The 23934-nt window shown below is 42.3% G+C and overlaps 1 protein-coding gene across 1 annotated transcript; it reads right to left on the reverse strand.

The window, feature by feature from the left end:
- Positions 1 to 4937: 4937 nt before the first annotated feature.
- On the reverse strand, positions 4938 to 23803 carry Nim1k (NIM1 serine/threonine protein kinase). Its single transcript, XM_076856160.2, has 3 exons — positions 23512 to 23803; positions 7274 to 7542; positions 4938 to 5687 (listed from the first exon to the last, which is right to left on the reverse strand). Exons 1-3 carry the CDS (start codon positions 23801 to 23803, stop codon positions 4938 to 4940), a joined length of 1311 nt encoding a protein of 436 aa, XP_076712275.2.
- Positions 23804 to 23934: the final 131 nt, after the last annotated feature.

A 23934-nucleotide genomic window follows, 5' to 3' on the forward strand; every position in this document is an offset into this window, starting at 1 on the left:
CCTCTTTCAATGCTTTTGTTATTCTCTACACCAAAAGCAAAGTGGGGTCTCAGCCCAGCCTTAGTGGAGAAATACAACCTACTCTCTGGATGGAAATAGTGTAGACATTGAGGGAATTGCACAACCTGGAATCCAGGGGAAATGTGAGTTGACCTTGAGGTTGATTGGTAAGAGCTGGAAATGGAAGAATATAAGACAAGATACAGGTTATGGGCCAGGTGTGGTAGCAAATACCTGTAATCCCAGCAACTCAAAGGCTGAAGCAGGAGGACTGCAAAGCTTGAGGCCAGCCTCAACAATTGCCCTAAGCATCTTAGTATACATCTTGTCTCAAAAAGAGGTGGATGTAGCACAGTGGTAGAGTGTGCCTGGACTCAATCCCTAGCAAACACACACCCACCCCCCCAAAAAAATGTTATGGGAATTTGGCTGACCACTTAAGAATGGAGGACACCTGAAGTTGGTCCTATTATATTGCTGGTTGGCTACTAAGGTTTGCATGTGATTGTGGCAAACAGTAAATGAGATGGAGATGGTTGAACTACTTTGACATAGTACTGAGGTAAAGGTTGGGGAGTTTCAGGAGGTGGGAATATTAAGGATGGATTTTTTATGTGAGACCAAGCAGCCACCTGTGTTCCCTAGGAAGACATTGCCTTCACTGAGGTAATGCAGAATGCACAGGTGAGGGGTGCCCCAACAGCTCTGAAGAGCTCAGACCTGGCTGGCCCCTGCTGACAGGGGTCGTTAGTAGGAAATGCTGCTGTGAAACCAAACGTGCTATTGCAGTGGAGACAAGGGATTCTAGAATTTTGGCAGAGAAGTAGTAAACATAATAAAATGGATAGTAAGATGAGTGGAAATTAAGATGCCTTGATCTCCAGGACTTTGTGCCTATGGCTAACAGTCATGGAATTCTGAGGGCCAGCTGATTAAAGTGTTACTTATGTAACCAAAAACCCAAGGGAGGGAAGAAAAGCTGATGAGCAGATGGCTGAGGTAGTCTGTCAAAGAAAATCATGGTCCCTTGTCCAGCTTCCTGATCTAAATCAACTTACAGATCTAGGGCACAATGAAGGGGAGAACTGGTCTACAGAAAAAGCCTCACTTCCACCAGTGTATATGATGTACCCACTTAGGATTTCTCAAAGCCTGTTGAGTACTACTGTGGCTTTATATGCAGATGAGGGCTTATGGAAACCAGGTTATAAAGAGAGTTCTGGACATATTCTCTCAGAGTAAGTCTCACTTTAGGATTATTTCACTAAATTCCAAGTATATATTTTGATGTATGGAGTAAGGGCTTTATGGGCGGAAGAGTCACGTGGAAACTTCTTCCTGGCCATGTTAATAAATTATGAGCAATCGCATTAGAAAAATGCAGCCATCTGTGTCACCAACAAAAATGTTAAGAGATGCAGCAGTAATGGGCTCCATCATAATTTCATTTTACTTACAATCAGATTCCTGAAAACAAGCAGATGGATAATGGAGGATGAGGGTGCACTATGTTAATCTCTGTCTTAGCTACCATGCCAGATGCATCTTTACTGGCATTTGACAGGCAGCTATTGATTTGGCAAAAGCATTCTTCTCATATTCTATCAGAAAGCAGTTCACATTACTTTGAAATGGACAGTGATTCTCATTTAAACTTCCTACTCACTATATGGTCTAAAAGGGCCTTGATCATGTTGACATTCTGCAGAACATCCACTGTATTATGATGGGATGCAAGGTGGATTTCGCTATTAGGAAGTGACAAGTACTCTAGATGCCCTGGTTACTTATGTGTGCCAAAGTATGGATGATAAACTATGAACAATCAGAGGCATGTCACATTGGTGAAGTGTTTAGAGAACTAATTATCTGGTTCATATCAAGATATTCCTTCTACGGTAAAAAAGATTTCTTGCACCTTTCACCACTTAGCACTGAGTCAGAGATCAAGCATTTAGTAGGTCTCTGGATTTTGAAGACACGTATGTTAAACATATTTTTCCAACCTATTTATCAGGACTGCCATTTCACAAAAGAAAGATCATAGCAGTTTCAGCCTTCAGCACAACTGAGGTGACACTCAGGCTATGTACATGGTAGTTTGCTGGGAGCCATCAGCCAAGTAGGTATGACAATTTCCTTCCCAGCTACTCCCATGCTGTCTAGTGGAAGGACTTCTGAAAGGTGACCTTGCTCAAGGACCAGGGCGGATCCGTGTTCCCCTTTAGAATAGGGCGTATCCTGCTGCTGAGTTCCTCTTGAGTTCTTAGGGTCAGACAGTATATTTTGGGAGACAGAAGCCCATGTGGAGTGGATTTGGGCAGAGTAGTGGATTTGGGCAGAGTGTGGATTTGGGCAGAGAACGTGGATTCCCCCAGAACGTGTTTGTAGACGGCCGGTGTGAGTTCGGGAATAAAGAATTGCTGTTTGAATCTACGAGCTGTGTGGAGACTCGTGATTTGTGCCCAGCCAGAGACTGCGGCAGTAGTTAAGAATATTGTGCATCCTCTGGCAAGCCCTAGTGGAAGGTTACAACACAGGCCTGTGGGATCTGGGAGTAAGGACATGCCTTCTGTAACAGAGATGCTCAAGTCCCTGGCATAGTTCTGGGTCCCAAAGAGACTGTACACATGATTAAGGGATACCAAGGAATGAAACAAACAGAACTGTTAGCCTATGATCTGGACATTATCAAATTCATAGGGCCATAAATTCAGATGGCACGCATTGATTCATCATCATTGGAATATTAGAATTGACATCCATTCAGGATATGGTTTGTCTTTATTGTCTATGGTGTATCCTCCAATACAATTGTGCTAAGACCTAGAGAATACTTAGTTTGTTGTCACAGTATCACACATAATATTGCCTCGAGGACCACTTTTTTTTTTTTAATAAATGAGGTGGGGCAATGGGCACGGGACCACACACAAAACTCCTTCGTCTACCATATATCTCAGTGGGAAGCAAATGGTGTAAATAGAACAATGGAAGGACTCAGCTAAGGCACCATATTCTAGGCAGCAACCTGCAAAGTTGTGGTACTGTCCTCCAAAACTAAGCATTCATGCATTTGCAATGGCTCATATATGTCCTCCATCCTTAAAATACACAGGTCTAGAAAACAATAGGTAGAAGTAGGATTGACCCATCTCACCATCACAGTCAGTGACTTGAAGACTTTATAACCTTTTCCTACAACCTTGGCTTGACTTGAGATTTTGGTTTCTAGGAGCCAGGGTGATTCTTCACCAGGATACCAAGGATTCTAGTGAATTAGAACCTATGACTGTCACATGTTTGCTTGAAGCTCCCCACACCAGTGGACAAGCATGCAAAGAGAGGAGATATATTGGTGGGGATTATTGATCCTGATTATCATAAGAAGCTGAAATGTCTGGAATCCAAAAGCTTCACTGGTGTGTCACTTTGGGCCTTGTGATAACGGCGAACAGGCAATGTCAGCAATTATAATCTGATAAGGACAAGGCAACTGAGGACTCAGATCCTTTGGTGGTGAAGGTTTGGGTCACACTATCCAATCTAGACTAGCTGAAATGCTGGCCAAAGGTGAGGGAAAATTAGAATGGGTGATTGAAGAGGGAAAATGAGCCCAACTGCAGCCTTAGGACCAGCTTTAGTAATGATTGTAGCTCAATGGGGGCTCAAAGGCCCTCCCTCCACAAGAAGCATCAGCATCACCTGGGAACTTGTTAGAAATGCAAATTCTCCCCTCACCCCCAGATGTACTGAATTCAAAAATCTCATGGCGGGGCCTCACAGTCTGTGGTTAAGCAAGCCCTCAGATGATTCTGATGCATTAGAGCTTGAGAATCACAGCTGCACATCCTACTAACCTACTGTATTAAGTCCTTCCAGATGCCACCCCTTTGAAGCACATGTAAAAGAGGGTGATCAGGGTGAGACATGGAGTGGGGGTGAGTTGCGTCAGCTTCTGTGAGCCACTTCAGGTTTTTCCCACCATGTTTCCTTCAGCCACTAGACCAGACAGTGACCATTGCCATGCAGGTTTGGACAGCCTCATGCAGGTCCTATTTAGCTCTCCTTGTTTCAGGCCAATGATGTGTAACTCACGGCTTCTCTAACATCAAGGCATGGGAGCCACAAGGAACACACTTGGCCCTCACACACAGCAGTATGAAATGCATGGCGGATGACACCATATACCCTGAACAGTGGTGGACAGGAGTCAATGGATAAGCTCTTTCGCCTTCCATACCCTGGGCAGACACCCGAGGATCCTGCAGGACTGAATACCAGTCACGTGTACCACTGGCCAACTTGATAATGTGTCTTCATATTGGCTGTACCTCTTTCACCTGTTCCTCACTCTGGTGCTCTGGGATCACTTCTCAAATAAATTACATAGAAGCCTTTGGGGTTATGTTTGTTTTAGGGGAACCTGGTGTAAAACCTAATGCTTTTGGCATTTTCCCAAGAGTCATGATTTTCCTCAGCTTTCACACTGTCACGTACTCAAAAGTGGCCTTCCTAAAGACCTAATCCAAAGTAGCAAGCTTCTACTATGAGATCACCCTGTTTGAATTCTCTGCACAGCATCTATCAATATTTGATGTTTTTCTTTTTGAAAAACAAAGTTGTTGGTGCCTTTGTCCTATATTAGAATATGCTGGTCTGTCTTATTCTTTGCTATTTCATCAGTAACTTAAACAGTGCCTGGCACAAAATGAGCACTGAATAAATATTTCTTGATTAAATGAAGAGTTTGAAAATAAGACAAGACCCCAGCTCAATCCAGAATCTGGGCAAATAGACTTTTAGGAGAAAAAAATGCATACCTCAAATTTAAATTTATTTAAAAATTACAAAAATGTCTCCACCCAAGTTGTCCGTGAAAAAAATTTAAAAGCAGCAACAATGATCTTGGTTAATTCCCAGCAGTCTGATGTAATTTATAAAATCGAACAAAATTTGGATGTGTGTCTTATGCCTCTGTAGACACGGGACCCTTTTTTAAGGTCTCTTTCTTTAGGGTCTGGTAGTATGATAATTGGAACACTTTCCAAAGCCTTTTTCCTTTGCACTCTATGTAAAATGATTCTATAGACCCCTGTGATGGCGCTTCGAGCATCTCTTCCTTGGTTGTTTCGAATATGCTCTTCTGTGATACCCAAATGTTCTAAAGTGCTTTTCACCTCGTTTTCTTCTTCTTTGAGAGTTCTGGTTTCTGACAAGTGTTTAGGATCCAGTTGGAAAGGTTCCAAAGGAGTGGGGCATGGAACCCCTTGCATCCACTCATTGTTCATGATGTAGTTGATCCCATACCTCTCCGAGGGTACAGGCTGAAGAACTCCTCGGATGAGCCGGTGGCAGGGCTCTGACACGTGTGGGGGCACGCTGTAGGTGCCCTCGAGGATGCTCTTCTTCAGTTTGGCCACCGTCTCTGCCCGAAATGGCATTGTGCCTGTCACCATGAAATACAAAAGCACCCCCAAGGCCCAGATATCCACGTAAACACCGATGTAGTGCTCATCTCGGAAAAGCTCAGGGGCAGCATAGGGAGGAGATCCACAGAAGGTGTTCAGCATTTCACCTTTTCTACTTACTGTGCTGAATCCAAAATCACCCACCTTCACACATGTGTTACTGGTATAGAATACATTCTCTGCTTTCAGATCCCTGTGAATAATTTGGTTTTCATGCTGTGGAAGGAGAAATGAAGAGAAGGAAAGTAAGTTTCAAAGTAAAATACCAAAATAAAAAGATGTCAGTTAATTTGAAACAGTGAGGTAATGGTGGTGTAATAAGAGAAAATCAAGGGAGATCAACTTAAGTCATGTTAGTACTCTGTCGTAACCTTTAGACCAATGTAACACCCACGCCTCCCAAATAGACCAAAGGTTCCATTCTTTCATGGAGCAGGGGTTGGAGTCTGTTCCTCTCATGTGGACTCGGGAATCTATCCCAGAAATAAAACCCAGATCTTACAAAACTACACACTCTAAAACATGAGTCCTCCTTAATTTTTTAGTCTTATCTGGGTTTTTCTGATGGAGAGATCTTTTGACTGGGGTCTCCAACTTCCTGACCATGCTCTTTGGGGAGACTCTCTTATTTCTAAACAATTCAGTAGAAGGAAGGAGGCTGCATTTGGTGTTTGTAGCAACAGATCCCACTATGGGTTGTGAGTGTGAACCCCTTTCTACCCTTGCACTCTGGATCCAGGCCAATAATCTCAAAACCCTTGACCTGTTTAATCTCAAGGGCTCTTGGGAAGTGGTTTAATGTTACTTTTCCCAACATAACTCTAGGGGTAAAAATCCAGATTTTTGAGGCTGACAGTCTGATCAGTTCTAGGTTAAACTGTATCAGCTACTTGATATGAATGTCAATTTCCTTCTTTGTAAAATGCCATACTGATAACTACCTCATAAGGCTGGTGTGAGAACAGTATAAAATGCCATATCAAGTGTGTTCAGTATGGTCCTTGCACATAAACTCAATAAAATCTTTGATTTTATTTATCTATGTCTTTGATTCACCCTTACTCTTTAGAGACCAGGTTTCTGGGAGAAACAGCAAGGCATAGGGCTTCTGGACTCATGTCTGACCTTCCACTGCTGGATTCCCTTCTGCTTTCCCACCAGATTTAGTAGTAGGTGTGCAAGTTGAGTTCCTCCAATGTGCCCAGCAATATGGTGAATAATAGAGCACAAAGAAACAAATCTCAGAGGAACTGGGAGAGTGTAGATTTATTTAAACTAAGGAGAGTCCAGATTTATCTAAGTAAATAATCAGAATAAAATAAGAATGACATACTCATGAATGTGCTGGGACACAGAGGCAGTAAGAACTAGGTGCTCATTGAAGGCAAGAAAGTTCAGTGTGAATTGACATGAGATTGATGAAGCTAGTTTCAGAGAGAGAACTGAGCTGGTTGTGAAGTGTGGATAGGATTTGGAATGTGAGACATGAGAAGTGGGAAAAAGGCATCCTAGACAGGGTTAGGGTTGAAGACCAAGAAGCAGTGAGAAGCCAGCTATGCTGGTAGTAGAACATGAGGTTAAGAAATGGTAATGGCCCGTGAGGGGATGGTGTTCATTCAGCTATGCTGATTGACTCCTGCCAACTTTGGGAGAAGCCAGGAGGCTGTCATGTAAATGGAGACTTCTGACTCTCACAGAACTCTCACAGCCCTGCAGGATGCTTAAGTGATGGTAAAACTAAAGTCCCAAGTTTCCAATGCTGGTGGAAATGGGGACAAGACTCTGTCCTTGCCCCTGCTCACCATGTGCTTCACGGCAGACACAATCTGGGAGAAGATGAGTTTGCTTTCTGGTTCAGAGAGCTTCCCTTCAGTGCTGATTTTCCCAAAGAGTTCCCCGCCCCCTGCATACTCCATCACCAAGTGGAGCTTGGACAGGGTCTCCACGACTTCATAAAGGCGGATAATGTTGGGATGGTGCAGTTTTTCCATGCTGGAGATTTCACGGGAGAGTAGCCTTTGAGTTTTCTGGTCCAACTTGGTCTTGTCCAGGATCTTAATGGCCACCTTCTCTGAAAAAAAAAAAAAAAAAAAGCCAAAGGATGTGACAGGAGAAATAGGTGTTTATAACTGGAAGAATCCTAGATGGGCTCCTTTATTTTACTAGACAAAGAGGTTGAGTGGTAGTTCTCAAGTCCACAGAGCTCATTGATGAGAAAGACAAAGCAACAAAGCAATTCTGGAGTTCAATTAGTGCTCCACTTAGATCTGTGTGAGTCTTCCCCGCACAGGTTTTAATGACGACCACTGGCTCCCAAGGGAATTTTCAGTTGTGATTTTTATTTGGCTTTTATAAATAAAGTAAAATCACCCTTGTTTAGCTCAGAGAGCCCTTCTTGATGGGACCAGAATATCTCTTCAGCCTCATTGTCCACAATTCTGTCCATCATCCCCAACTTCCCTTATAACCTTTATTCCAACAATTACAGAGTTATGCCTGGAGCCTATCCTCTACCTGGATCATTCTGTCACTTCTTCCCTCTCTGCTCTTTACTCAGTTAGTTTCAGATGGTCTTTTAAAGGCTACTTTCAGAATGAACTCATTCCAGGGAGTCTTCTATGACACTCATCCTAGGATGACCATGATATCTGGGTTCTGGGTACTCAGAGCTCTAGTATACTCTACACTGGCCTATAATGTCAAATCCCCTCTTTCTGCCTCTCCCCGTGTGGACTATATTTTATTTGACCTTTTCAGAGACTGGTATGTATCAGAAGCAGTGCTCAGTGTTTGCTGAGGGTTGGTAAAGGCAAGAGGAAATTGGCTGGTGGGGGATTAATTGGTAAGATGGTTCTGGGTGCAGTTTGGTATTTTTATTGAAACACTTAAAAATAGTTACACACTTTGACCCAGTCATTTCACTTTTAGCAATTAATCAAAAAAATAATCTGATGCATATACAAAGATGTATGCATAAGAAGATTTCTGTGATACTGAGAATAGAACAGTTTCCAGCAAGAGATGGTGAAATTGACCAAATTATGTTGTGTGCATATGCTAACATGTAACAGTGAGTCACAGTATTATGTATAATTGTAATGTGCCAATAAAAATACAATTTAAAAAGAGATGTTAAAGGGGCCATGGTTGTGGCTCAGTGGTAGAGCACTTGCCTAGCATGCGTGAGGCACTGGGTTAGATCCCTGGTACCATGTTAAAAAAATATATATACAAAACATAAAATAAAATAAAAAGGGCTGGGTATGGGACTCAATGGTTAAGCAACCTGAGTATAATCCAAACCAACAAACAAAAGAAGAAGCTAGAAAGAGATGTTAATGTGTAGTTCATTTACATTTATAATAGCACACAATGGTTGATCTTTTTTATGATGTTTATTTTTATTGATATGAAAAGAGGTTACCTATACAAGAGAGGAAAAATACAAATATACGTTTACATAGAAAAATATGGCAGAATATTCATTAAAATATTTATTTAAAAGAGTTACTTCCTAGTTGGGGGAAGATAAATCGTTTTCTTTAAAATTTGATTTTGCTTATTGGTATTTTCTAATTTTTCTATAATAAATATAGATTGTGTAATGAAAATGGTTATTGTTAAAAAAATGGATGAATTTTCCATGATAAAACATTCATATTTTGGTTCAAATTGGACCAGACTTTTTATTAGATAAGAAAAAAAAGTGATCAGGCAAGTAAATAGAACAAGAGCACAGAGTATCTGTGACTATTTCCAAACCGACTGCTGTAAAAAACTTTGGCACAGTGGTTGTCAGCATGAAGATAGATGCTACTCATTCAAAATAGGAGTGTTATCAGTATATTAAAGAAGGTCCACCCAAGGGCCTGGGGTGTAGCTCAGGAGTACAGCACTGGCCTTGCATGAGCAAGACCCTGGGTTTGATTCCCTATACCCCCCAAAGAAGGCCCATTTGCGCTTCTGGAATTGAAAGAGGCTGGGTTCACTGGTGTCTGATGTGGCCAGCACACTCTAGGTAGAGGCAATACTGTGCAGTAAGGAGGCAAATGATAAAGGAGCATAGCACCAGGGCTTAGGTCAGTGGGGCTGGCAATCAGCCCCAGGAAACAGATCTCCCAGTGTCAATCCTTGGGGCATTCTTCCTCCTTGGACATATCTGTTCTGCTTTTCAGTCCTGAGGGTTAAGATTCCCTTCAGTTGTTTACCTGAACCACAAGTTTCTCATCTGGTATAGCCTGTTGGATGAACTGTTTTTATAAGAACTAGAATAATGAATTCCATCCTTCGATTTCATATACTCCCTGGAGAATGTGCCCTCCTTGGTTTTCCCCATTGTTGACTCAGACTTTGTTACAGCTTGTTGCTTCCTCACTTCATGGAGCAACTGTGCAGTTGTAGGTGTACACGGTTCAGTTGGCAACGGGTGTCAGGCCTGCCTTTAACACAATCCTAGTGTTTTATTTCCCTTCCCTTCCTCTCTCTCTCCCTTTGATTTTCATGGCTCTTAGCAAAGCCCCCGTCCCTACTCAGTCACCCCATGGATCAGGACAAGAGTGAGGCAGAAGGGTGTTATGAGAGTCGGTGTTTCCTTAAATTCTGCTCCCGAGGCACCTTGATCACTTCCCTTCACATTAAATTACCTTATAGCATAACTGCCTATTTAAAAGTCCTGGTATTCCAAATTGTTGCTCAGTGGTAAAAACTGCCACTCAAGAAGAACTCGATTTCCAAATCTACTCTTTGAACACACATTCAGTCAGCAGGTACTATGCACCAAGCACATGCACTGGGAAGACACACATTGTTCTTACCATCCAGTGGGAGAGAAAGACTTTAAAAAAAAATCCTTATGATACGTGTGATGGATGCTAGGAAGGAATATGGATAAAGAATGGAAAGGCCTCCTTAAGTAAGGACACGGAAGCTGTGATCAAGAGGTGGGGGGAGAAGCCTGTGGGGATGGCATGAGTGACAGCCTGGGTGAGATGCAGCATTTGTGCTTGAGGACCTGAGAGAGGCCTGCTATGCTGAGAAACATGGGTAGAGTCAGATAACCAGCTTCAGGAAACGCTGCCTTTTATCTTTATGGTAATGGAAACCTCAGGTTTGAAGGGAGAGTGTTGTGATCTGACGGCCATTTTTAAAGAGCCGGCTGGCTACAGTGTGGGAGGCATGTAGAGCAGCAGCTGGCCTGGGAGCAGGGTAGTTGTTCACAACATGGTTATCACCATCCTGAGGACCCTCTTGATAGTGGCAGGAAACAGGGAAGGAAGTAGACAGATTTCAAAAGTCAACTCTCCTTTCTCCACATCTTATGAGGTGACTGACACAGGTCTCACCTAGTGGGCAACACATTATTTAAACCACACTTGCAAAGTTAAAAAGTCCAGAGGCCAAGTGGTAAGAGCACAGCAGGCTCATTTAAGCAGCAGGGAGTTAGTGGAAACTTTAGGGTCCTGAGGTGCACCTGACCTGATATAAAGGGACAGCTGCTACTCAAGTCCAGATGATGGTTACTGTTGGGAGTGTAGACCTAGTACTGTGAAATCTTCCAATTTTGATTGTTTACAGAGAAAACCTGGACATCTGAAATTTTACGCAAAAGCTTCCAATGAATTAGTATCCACAACAAATTCAAATTTTCAAGCCTAGATTAGACCAAGCAAAATATGTACATAGAACAAGGGATTAGGGGTAGGAACAGATATTAGAACCTAGAAAGTGTGCTGTGTAGCTAGGCATGGTGGTGCATACCTGTAATCCCAGTGACTCAAGAGGCTGAGGCAGAAGCATCGCAAGTTGTTTTAAAAAAATTTTTTTGTAAGACATTTCTAAACACTATCCTAATATGTGTATATTTATCAATAAATTGTAAGCATGTACTACTAACATACACTTTAAATATGCATAATCACTGAAATAAAAATGATGCAATTACAAATAAATAAAAATGGAAGTACTAGTTTCCCCCCTCATCCCAGTGAACCATCTTGGGCACCTCTGGGTATTTGGGAGATGAAGGAAAATATAAGCCAAGCTGATGCTGGAGATTGGCCAGGACCAAGGTCTTGGGGGGGTCACAATAAGACCTCACTTGAGGACAGTGAGGGATCACTACTAGAAGGTTGTAAGCGGGGTGTTTTAGTCAACTTTTTTGCTGCTGTGATTAAAAGATCTGACAAGAACAATTTTAGAGGAGGGAAAGTTTGAGAGCTCACAGTTTCAGAGGTCTCAGTCCATGGATAGCCAGCTCCATTTCTCAGGGACTGAGGTGAGGAAAAACATCATAATGGAAGAGTGTGGCACAGGGAAGCAGCTCACAAGATGATCAGGAAGCAGAGAGAGACTCCATTGGTTAGATACAAAATATATACCTCCAAGCCACGCCCCCCAATGCCACTTCCTCCAGCCACACCCTACCAGCCTACAGTTACCACTCAGTTAATCCCTATCAGGACATTAATTCACTGATTGGGTTAAGTCTCTCACAACCCAATCATTTCTCCTCTGAACCTTCTTGCATTGTCTCTCAGCCTTTGGGGAACACCTTACATCCAAACCATAATACAGGGCTAAATGGGCAGACTGGCATTTTTCTAAAAGATCCCTTCTGGCTGCAGTGGGGGGAGTGATGTAAGTGTGGATGAAGAAGATGAGTTACAGTGGTTTCATCCAACTAGGCAAAGATGAGATATTTAGGAGACAATATCAATAGGAACCGGTGTTTGGCTGTTGGGGGCCAAAGAAGAGTTCAAGATTTCCAGGTTGAGCAACTCCAAGGATGGTGGCATTCAGGGGAGGAGTGATCGGATCTTAATTTCTGTCATCACAGTTCTGCACACTCCTTCAATTCCCCTGCCTCCTCTCACCTTGTTGGGGTCACTCAGCTAAACAACAAGCCTGGTTAAATCCAGCTTCCCACCTGCTCACTGTCGGCACCCAAGCAGCTGAATATGACCACGTGTCTCACTTTGCGTGAATGATCACTCACCTCTGGGCAGATGTACTGTATCTCCCTAGTCCAAAAACCTTCCTACACTTCCAAATGCCTCCTTGATGGCTTTGTCTCCCATCAGCTTTCTAATACCTTCTCCTGTCCCTCACTTATAGCCAAGGACCTTGCTTCTTACTTTGAGTTTAAAAAGCAACAGAAAAGAATTTTCTCAAGTTCTTCTCACCATGTATTCCCATCCACCTGAATCTGTGCCCACAGACTTTGTCTTCCTGTTACCTTGCATAAATGGTTCCTGCTCCTACCTAAGGCTCAGCTGAGACTCCTTTACATGCTGTATGCATTCCATCTTCTAACTACTCAAGATCAATCCTTCACAATTTTTTCATTCTCTCTTGCATGATCAGTGTTCCTCTTTCTATTCCATTACTTCATTAGCACATGAATGCTTTCCCTCATCTTAAAAAAAATTCTTCCCAATAGAAACACCAAAAGACTTATGCTAGAATGTTCATAACAATTTTTATGGTCTGAATGTGGTCTCCTAAAATTCATGTGTTGGAAACCCAATCTTCTTGCAACAGTGTTGGGAGCCGGGGCCTTTTGGGGAGGTGTTTAGGTCACCAGGTTTGTACCCTTATAAGTGGATTAATGCCACTACAAAAAGATCTTGCAGGAGTGGATTTTCTCTCTCTTGCCCTTTTCTACCTTCCACTATAGACATATTAAGAAAGACCACACCAGATAGCAGACCTTGATCTTGGACTTTCCAGCCTCTAGAGCTGTGAAAAATAATTTTCTGTTTTTTTTTGGAACATGGCATTAAATTCAGGGTCACTCAACCATTGAGCCACATCCCCAGTCCATTTTGTATTTTATTTAGAGACAGGGTCTCACTGAGTTGCTTAGCACCTCACTGTTGCTAAGGCTGGCTTTGAACTTGTGATCCTTCTGCCTTAGCCTCCCAAGCCGCTGGGATTACAGATGTGCCCCCACTGTGCTTGGCTAATTTTCTGTTCTTTAGAAATTAGCCTGAAGTATTCTGCGAGAGGAAGACAAAACAGATGAAGACCACCATTATTCATAATAGCCCAAACACTTGACACTATTCACATCATCAATAGTAGAATAAACAACAGGTGGTATATACACACAATATACCAGTGGACATGAACAGGTAGAGCAGGCTCTAGCAGCTAGAGAAAGCCAGTGGCAAAGAGATGGAGAGACTGGCAGCTGAAGATCAGGCCTGCGTGTGCTGAAATGGCACTTGCTCTGTAGTGTATAGGTGTGCGACAGGTGTGCCAAACCCAAGTTTAATATTGTGCTCTTAATCTCTGACTGCCCACACTTGTGCCTCCCACAGTCTTCCCCATTTTGGTTAATGCAAACTCTTACTGTAGTTGCCCAGATTCTTTCATATTCCATGTTCCGTTTGTCAGCAGATCCTGTTACCTCTCTACCTCTTAAATGTGGCCAGAGTCCAGCCATTTCTCAGCATTCCTCTGCCACCCTCCTGGTCCAAGCCGCCCAGGGTTTTGTCTGGGTTATTGTAATAGGCTCTTAGCTGACCTCTGCTTTTTTCCCTTTGATCCCTCCAGTCTATTTTCAACAAAGCACCCAGAGTGATCCTGTTAAAGAGTAAGCCATGTCAGGTCACTCCTGGCTCTCCCCAATGGCTCTGTTTCCCTCTTAGGAAAGGCCAAAGTCCTTATTATGACACACTTGGCCCTGCACCATCTGGCTCCTGCTACTCTTTGCCCTGATGTCCCTCCGTGGTCTGAGAGCAATGCAGGCACACTCTCAGCTTGGCACACTCAATCTTGCCATCCCCTCTGCTTCTTTGCTTTGTTCTATTTCTGTCAGTTCAACTATGACCTCCTTGGTAAGGCTGTCCCCAGCCAACTTCTCTAAACACTGTAGCCCTCCGTGCCTGCTATCCATCCTTCCGCTCTAGTTTCCTTCTGACCACTCGCCACCCCATAACACAACAAATATTTTACTCACTTGTTGTTTGACTTCATCACTGGAATATAATAAGTTCCATAAGGAAAGAGATGGCTGTCTGTTTTGTTTATTGCTATACCCCAGTTGCTAGAATAGTGGTATATATACAAAATATACCAGTGGACATGAATAGGTAGAGCAGGTCAGGCCTGCATGTGCTGAAATGGTGAGGTACCAACAGCATTTGCTCTGTAGTGTATAGGTGTGTGACAGTCATGCCAAACCCAAGATCTCTGCCTGCCCACATAGATGCCTCCCATGGTCTCTCTGTTTTAGTAAATGCAAACTCTTGTTGTAGTTGCCCAGACTCTTTCCTATTCCACATTCAATTTGTCAGCAGATCCTGTTATCTTCTTTACCTCCTAAATGTGGCCAGAGTCCAGCCATTTCTCAGCATTCCACTGCCCCCCTCCTGGTCCAAGCCAGGGTCTTGCCTGAGTTTTTGCAATAGGCGCCAAGCTGACCTCTGCTTTTCTTTCTTTGATCCCTACAGTCTTTCGTCAACAAAAGTAAGTGCACAGCAAATATTGATGTAGTGAATGATTTCCTTTAGTTATTGCAAGAATCTAGGGTATCAGCATCACAGTGCAAAGCTTGCCTGCTGCTTTTTCCACCTACCATTGTGTCCAAGACACCTTCCATGATACAGTCTCCATAACCGTGATTTCTAGTGGCTGGGAACCAGTGCCAGCACCTAGTTTAATTTACTTGACTATCTCCTGTATCGTTGGATCCTGCAAGTTATTTCTAGTCCTTAACACCATAAATAATACCATGATGGACATTTTAGGTTTATAATATTTCCAACATTAGACTTATTTTTAGAATGAATTCCTGAAGTTACAACTAACCATCTTTAAACTACTATTTTAATGACTATATTCAAAAGGAGAGATTACTTTCTTAAAACCAGTGGGACTTCTTCATTAGGCTTTACTACAGACTGAGTTAGTTCCAGCCCTGTCCTCCTGAAGATGATAGCTCAGAGCATCTATCACAGTGTACCATGTGCTGCTCCCCTCCTAGGTCCTTTCCAACGTAACCAGGCTTTCATGAAAAATTAGTCATGAGCTTAATTCACCAAATATTCGTCAAGTGTTTGGTATTCTTAATGCATGTGGGGGAGGCTCTAAGTTTCATATGATACATTATCTGACACCAAGGAGCTTGCAAACTTAAACCCACAAGATTTTTATTATAGCTTGGATTTTACTAAATCCCAAATCATTACTTCTTAGTCATGATCTCCATATACCTCCAAGTCAGTGCTCCCAAATCTTTACTCTCAGATCCATTTATTCTCCTGCAATTTACTCATCACTGCTAAGTTATTAAAACTGGAAGCACAGACATCATCTTCAACACTTCTTCCTCATGTTTCTTTCTGCTCTACCCATCTAACTGGTCCCAAGGGTTTTCAACATTCTAAAACATTTTTTCAAATGCATCCTCCTCTCTCCATCCTCACTGCCACTCCCTAGTTGCAATGGACATCTTCGTTCATCTGGACCAATTTTTTTTTTCTGCCTTTCTTGACTTTTGTCAGTCCCCAACTTCAATTCACCTTCTTCACTAAAATCAAATCATAATTAATCCCTTATATTAATCTCTTGTTTAAAGCTCTTCAGTTGCTCCCCAATTCTAAATGACAAAATTTAAATATGCAAGAAGATTCTCTGTGATCAAGTACCTGACTACATCACCCACTCTATCCCACCACCCTGTGGGTGCTCCGTGCTCTAGCTTCATTGAATTCATTTTTAATCTCTTAATACTCCCTTGCACTGGTTTGTACCTCGTGTATTTTACATCCTGTCTTCCTAGAATTCTCTTTCCCCTGGATGTCTCCTCAAACTTCAAGACCTAGTGCAAGCTTTTCCTGATCAACACACCCCTTCTGGATTCTATCTGGCCCTGGTGAGCATACCTTTGCTGCCTTACTCTGTGACAGCACTTATCAGTTGTTTCCCTGTCTCCATCAAATGGCCATGAATTCCTATCAAGCAAGAAGTGTCTCTTACTTGTCTCTGTAAGGTCCATACCAAAGCATGTGCTTATGAGATGTTTATCATATATTGCTGTTCTTAGAAGAGGAGTGAATGAGCCAATGAATAAATAAACTGAAAGAGAAGAAGAAAGGATCCTAGAAACATGAGACAAAAGTAGAAGGGAGTAGGAGGTCAGGAAGGGTAGCAGCAGAGAAAAGCATAGTCACCTGTGCCCCTTTTCCTTTTGTTGGTGGCAACAGATGGAACATAAAATATTCAGAAGCCGAGAACGTCATCTCTTTTGAGAAATTGCCCATCAGCCTAAAAGCAGCTCACGATGGCTCTCAGCCTGTCCTATCCACTTGCAGGACCCAAGGGAATTTAAGCTGGTAGTATAAAAATAAACTCAGCTAGCAGAGGCCCATGTTGGAGCCTTCTTTCAAGAGAACCAGAGCAGCTGGTGTCTTTTGTTTTTGAGCTGCTCCTGGCACTGAAATGCTCTACTTTCCTGGGAATCACTTCCATTATCTCATCCAGACTGTTCATGTTTCCTAGAAAACCTGATGACAATTTTGGGCATGCTGGCTTTGTATGGGGTCACGTCTGTGCAAGTGACTCAACTTTTCTGTCCTCTTTCACTCAAACCATCCCATAACCAGGGGGGATATTGTGCCTTTAAAAGGAGGACTCTGTGGCAGGTTGGGTGAGCATGTCGAGGAGGTCACACAGTTACCATGTCCTCTAAACTCAGGGGGACTAGCATGAAGTTAATCTGATAACATTACAGACAAGAAGCCTTGGAACTTGAGTCACTATGTAAATACCAATTGTTATCATTGTGCCTTTTTCTTCTGTCCTCCTCACATAACAGCCTGTCTACAAAATGAGAACTCTCCAACCTTATGGAGATAGTTCAGCTTAGCAGGTCACTGGCTCTATGGTGGATGTGTCCATCAACTTCCTGCCCTCTCAACTCTCCCTCCTCAGAAACATGGCTCTGGACCTTGGGGTCCGCTGAAAGAGTGGTGACCACATGGCCCTAAAGAGTGCAGCTGCCTTCACTCAAAGGTAGCCCATCATCAGCTGCCCAGGGAACAAACATATCCTCTCAAAATTTGAACTGACATAGAATGGGACCTGTAGGATGCAGGTGGGCAATAGAGCCCAGGGGTAAAGTGGATGTGAGACTGGCATTGGCCATTCTTGGCCATGATGTACCTTTGAATACATAAGAATAGAAAGTTACTTTTCACAAACAAATAGAAAGATGGGAGAATCTTCACAGGAGGAAGAAATGAAAAACCAGAAGTCCCAGAGAAAGAAAGGAGATGAAAAGAGTAACCCCACTTCCCTGCCGGGGCCAGAGAATTCCCCTGTGCTCCTTACACCCCTTTCCATGTGAGAGTGAGTAGGTTCCTGTTCCATGAACCAAATGATGTATGACTCAGGCCTAAAGAACCTAGACTTCTTGGAAAGCAGACTAATGCTAGTATTTAATGAATTCTTACCATGTGCTCTGCCTAGGCACATGGCAGATATTATATATATAATTTTTTTTCTATTTGGTCCTCTCAACAATCCTATGCAGCTGATATATTTGCCTCATTTTATTTTATTTTTTATTTGTTCTTCTTAGTTATACTATTTGCCTTCTTTTATACATAAAGAAAATGAGGCACAGAACATTGAAATAATTTGTTTAGGGTCACATAGCTAGAGAAAAAAATTATTGGAATTCTATCCAGGTCTGGTTGACTCCAAAGTCAATATAAACCCTCAATATTGTACTCCCTTCTGCCAGGTAAGGACAGTGGCAATTCTTCCCCAGATAGTGTCTAAATGAGGAAAAGGACAGGTAGAAAGTTGGTGGCAAGAAGAAACCATGCTGATTTTGTGAGATCTGGTTACTTATGTATTTTGGAATGAAATGTCCCCCAAAGATCCATGTTTTAACTTGGATTCCAGCCCATGGAGTTATTGGGAGGTTGTGGAACATTTAAGATGTGGGGCCCAGTAGAAGGACTTCAGGTCATTGGGGGCATGTCCTTGAACTGAATACTAGGACGCTGGCCCTTCCCACCTCTGTCTTTATTCTTCCTGGCTGCCATGAGGTGAGAGCTTCCTCTGCTGCATGTTCTCTACTGTGATGTCCTACTACACCACAGGCCCAAAGACAGCACAGCAAAGCCATCATGGACTGAAACTTGTGAATCTGTGAACTAAAATAAAACTTTCTTCCTTAAAAGTGATTATCTCAGGCATTTTGTCATAGTTGTACAAAGCTGACTAACATGGTTATATACTCCTATTGCTCCCTTATTATTTTCTGTTTCCTTGACTTTTCCACATACATTTTGAAAGCAAGAACACTCCTTGGGGAGTATTGCTGAAAGGAGGAAGAGTGCTCATAGATATGAAGGAGACAGTGGTACCTGGCTAGCTTTGGCTAGCTAATCAAGGGCACAGTGTGAGAGGTGCCTCCTCCATATTATGCTAAAATTCTGAGGTAGCCTGATGGGGTGAGAAGAAAGCCCCGTTCTAAACCTGTCTCTGTCATGAGCTCAGGACAGCCACTCTGGCCCTCCATTTTCTAATGTGTAAGACATGGAAGGATGGATGAAGTCAGGGTTTCCTAAAGTGGAACCTTTAACACTTTAAGGCATGAAATTATTTGGGGGCATGGAAACAGCCCTAAATAGCACTGAATCATTATTCAGTACATAAAAAACTATTCTCATTTCAGTTCCCCCCTTATTCTAATTAAGGCAAAGAGGAAGTGTCAGACTGGTTGTTAGCAGTAATTTTTCCAATTACTTTCTGTTACTCAGCAATTTTCCTTTGAAACTTTTAAAGTTGTTTTGCATTGTATTTATTTGTACCATTCTATTATTATTATGTTCATATTTTTATCATATTTTTATATTTTTATCATGAAATTCTGAACAAGTGATGTCAGTTTTTCATAGTCGTGATATAAATTTCCTTTTGAAATAAGTTCAAGTAAGAAATAAAGCTGTACTCATGAGAGCTATGGTTTGCTGAGTAAACTACTATGTGCCTTGCATTTCAATGTGGTATTTCTAATTTTCCCAACAATTCTAAGAGTCATTAGCTCTAATGTATAGCCGAGGCAACTGAGGACAAACAAGGTTAAGTAATATACATGAAGTCAGATGCCCAAATGAGCATTTGAAGCACCTTGTTTTGATCCTGAAGCCCATTCTCTTCTCATAGTCCCACCCTGCTTCCTCTCTATTGGTAAACATCTGAATCCTCCCATCAGCAGCTCAAAGCTGGCCAATCCAGTAGCCTTTGTAGAAGTAGCCTCTGGGACTCTCAGCACAGTCACTCCCTTCTGAATTCCTCTCCCAGCATGGCTTTATCCAAATTCTCCTCTATCCTTCCTAACCATATCTCCTGCCTCAATTTCTGGCCCCTTATCTTCCACTGTTTTTCATTATTTTCTAGGCCACTGAAAAGCAACATCTCTCCTAACTTATGAGTAAAGATTCAAAAGCTGCCCTTCAATCAGGCACTGTGCGTTAAAACTTTTCCATGCATGCCTTCTGACCAAGAGAGCTAACATCTAGGAATATGAAAAGTCATACAAGTATGCAAAGATACATGGAAAAGGATAATCTCTGTATCATCATAAATAACAGCAAAACTTTAGAAACAATCGAAACACTAATCAATGGGGATCAAGTTAAAGAATTTATGCTATTGCTGTATAATGGAATTCTATGTAGTTTTTAAAAGTGACAGGATTAATACATGTTGAATTGAAAAATATCTATAATTAATGGCTTTGAGAAATCATGGTGTTCAAAAGAAATTGAAGTTAGTATGTTGAAGAAACATCTGCACCTGTATGTTTATTGCACCTATGTTCACAACAGCCAACATACAGATGGAATCAATGTACACGTTTACCAACAAACAAATGAATAAAGAAAATGTGGCAATAGAATACAATTTGGCTATTAAAAAAAAAAGAATGGCACTAACTTTGCCTTCTCCCTTCTTTCCATCCTTAGTTCCACATGCAGTTAGTTACCAACTGTGATGTTTAATTTTATTTGTCAACTTGACTGGGCCAAATGATGCCCAGACATTTAGTCAAGAATTTTTCTAGATGTGTTTGTGAGGGTGTTTGTGGATGAGATTTATATTTGAATTAGCAGACTGTCCTCCCAATGCTGTCTTCCTCCAATCAGTTAAAGATAGGAATAGAACAAAAGCCCAAGTAAGAGAACTCCTCCTGTTGAACTGCCTTACGCTAGGACATTGGTTTTTGCATCCTTCAGATTTCAACTGCAACACTGACTTGGATCTTGCCTTTGGATAGGAACTACACCACTGGCTCTCCTTGGTTTCCAGCTCCTGAATGCAGATATTGGGAATTCTCGTTCTTATTCTTCATAATAATGTGAGCCAAATCCTTATAATAAATCTCTTATCTATCCATCCACCCATCCATCCATCCAAATGTACATACATATGTATTGGTTCTGGAGAACCCTGACCCTTACTCCAGTCCTGTGGATGGATTCTTCTCCTCAGCATCACACAGCTCTTTCTATCTTGACAGCCACCATCTGGCTCAGGATCTCTTCCAATCTGTCTGAGCTATCACCATTGCTTCCTGCCTCCTGTACCCTATCTTCCAACATCATTCTCACTGTTATAGGATTATTCTTCCAAAAGCCTTGTCCTAACCACAGAAATCCTGATGATTTTTTTTTTAAGAAATAAAAAGCAGTTCCATATCCTTAAGACAAAAATCAGAGTCCAGCATGATTCAGCCTCAACATAGCTTCCAGTCCTTCCTCCCACCATTTCCTAGTGTTTCCCATATTTATGGTTTAACTCACTTTCTTTTACCCAGTTATCCTCCACCCTCTAATAACTACTGATCCAAAATCCTACTCATCCTTGAAGTGGAGCTATCCCTACTGAAAGCCTTTTACAATAGTCCCCAAGATGGAAGAGTCTCTTTCTTTTAAATCCATGACTTTTCTTATATAAGTTTCAAATTTTGCTTGTGCTATGTTTATTTGTATATGTTTTTTCTCTCCCCTTATCCTTGAGGGTGGGAACTATATTTAATTCATGTAAATGAACATTATCCCAAGTGAAATGAAATTTGAAAGTAAATGCAGCATCCAACCCTGACAATACTTCTAAACTGAGTCTAAAAGACAAGCTACTTGGATTTGTAACAAAAAAAAAAAAAAAGCTTTTTTTAAAAAGTCATTTGTCTACAGCATATGCAAATCACTTAAGTGCCGTTTCTTAGCTCTGCTATCCATTAGAATTACCAGGAGAATTTTAAAATAAAATTTAAAATAATAAATTAGAATTACCAGGAGAATTTTAAAATAGCCTTAACCCAGGCCAATTAAATCTGAAGCTCTTGAGTGGGGTCTGGGTTTTTCTTTTTTTCCTTCTCGAGTAATTCGTGTGTAGTCAGAGGTGAAAACAGGACATAAGGATCTTGGTTTATATGTGGGAATGAACTTCTGTTGATAAAGGAACCACTGATCTTTAGTTATATACAAAGGTGAGGCAAGGCTTAACCAACTCTGCAAAATAATACCAATAACTAACATTTATAGAGCACTTACTCATTAATACTTGTGAAGGACTATAAAGTAAGCACTATTATTTTGTACATTTTATTAATGAGTTATCTGAGGCTCAGAGAAGTACTGTAATTTACCCAGATAAGTAAGTAAAGTAGCCAAGACATGAACCCAGATACTCAGGCTTCAGAGCAACATGGAAGGGGACTTGAAGCTCCTGTGACTTGTGAGTGTGTGCGCTGGCATGTGTGCCTGTTGGAGGTGGTGATGCATGCATATGTGTATGCGAATGAGGCTTTTTTTCTCACAGAGACCAAACACAGGGATTGGAAGAGCACAGTTTGCAGGCTGGAGAAAAAAAGAAAGCAAAAGACAACTGTGATAGAAGGAAGAAAAGAGGAGCTTTGGGACATGGTAGCATTCTGGGTCCAAGGAGAAAAAATGTTAGTAAGGGACTCTTGGGAGAAAGTAGAGCCCATGGGCTTCAGGCATTGTAAATTATGCTTATAAGTCCTTCCTTCCTTCCTTCCTTCCTTCCTTCCTTCCTTCCTTCCTTCCTTCTTTCCTTCTTTCCTTTCTTGTCAGGCTTCACCTAAGTTAGAGGTACCTTGGGGAAATACCCACAATGAGGTTGGGCAGTAAAAGGGTGCTGAGCTCTCCATGAAGTTTCTCCTTGAGGCCAGAGTGGTGGGCACTGCTAGTCCAGAATCCCAGAGTGACCAATAGTAAAGCAAGTGTGGACTGAGGAACCAAGCAACACTGAGAACAGATACAAAATAGACTGAAGCAGAAAATGTCCTGAGATCAAACCCCTTTCCCCAAATATAACGGAAGTAGCAGGTTCTGGTTAGAGGGGAAACTGGAATCTACTATTCAGAGAGTGGCCATCTGGGAAGTCAACTGTGCCAGTCTGTGCCATAGTTATTGATACACAAATTTAAATAGAAGTTATGAACGTGGGATTCAGAAGATGTGATGCCTTGGAACCAAGCCACATCCCAGTCCCCTTCTCCATGGCCTGATTGCGAGGGCAGGCTTACCTCGACCTTTGTGGGAGTTTGTCCAGATAGTGTAGTGGGAGTTTGGGGAGCAAAAATATTCCTAACATTGAACTACCAAACCCACATTTTTACTTCTTTGGACCTCAGTTTCCCTAAATGGAGAATAGAAATTAAAATACTTGCTTCTGGGGCTGAGGTGGTAGCTCAGTGGTAGAGCACTGTCCTAGCATGGGTGAGGCCCTGGGTTCGATCCTCAGGCACCACATAAAAATAAATAAATGGGAAAAAAAAGGCATTATGTCCACCTACAACATATATATATGTACTGGCTTCACATTGTTATTGTGGGAATTAACTGAGAAGCCACCCAGGAGGGCTGGCCCAGGGCTTGGGTATAACAGGTGCTCAGCTGAATCTCCTTTGCTCCCCTGGCCTCCCCTCATACCTCACCCACAAACTAGATCCCAGGATATCATGGAAAGAACTTGGGAAGTCAGATCCTACCTTTGGTTAAGGAGTGAATCCCAAGCTTGACTTGGGAAAAGTTTCCGCTTCCGATTTCCCCTCGAATTCGGTAGAAACCTATCCGTTTCCCCAGCGTGATCTCCCTCACCACCTTCTCATCGTGGGACATGTCCTGGGTCAGCTTCTCGAAAGGTGTCAGCTGGCGGGGCTGTCTCTCCTCACCCTCCTTGTTGCAGTCTGTCTGAGCACCGCTCTCCGCGCTGTCTCGCCGCTCCCACCTGGCACTGTGGGTGTTCACCAGGCCACCTCCGTTTGCATACACTGTGGTCATCGTCCTCACGGGTTCACGTCTCCATCTCAGCCAGGAGCAGGGCAGGTTCCAGAGGAGGCAGAGGCCCAGTGGGTGGGAGATGAGAACTGAGGCTCGCAGGACTTCAGTGTCCCACACAGCTGTCCTGGGAG

Source organism: Callospermophilus lateralis, chromosome 5 (genome assembly GCF_048772815.1).
Source record: "Callospermophilus lateralis isolate mCalLat2 chromosome 5, mCalLat2.hap1, whole genome shotgun sequence".
Lineage (NCBI taxonomy): Eukaryota > Metazoa > Chordata > Mammalia > Rodentia > Sciuridae > Callospermophilus > Callospermophilus lateralis.

Coding starts and splice junctions, on each gene's coding strand:
- Nim1k (XM_076856160.2), bottom strand. CDS start 23,803: ATGACCACAGTGTATGCAAACGGAGGTGGCCTGGTGAACACCCACAGT. Junction 7,543..23,511: donor GATTCACTCCTTAACCAAAG/GTAGGATCTGAC, acceptor TTTTTTTTTCAG/AGAAGGTGGCCATTAAGATC. Junction 5,688..7,273: donor TGTCTGCCGTGAAGCACATG/GTGAGCAGGGGC, acceptor CTCCTTCCACAG/CATGAAAACCAAATTATTCA.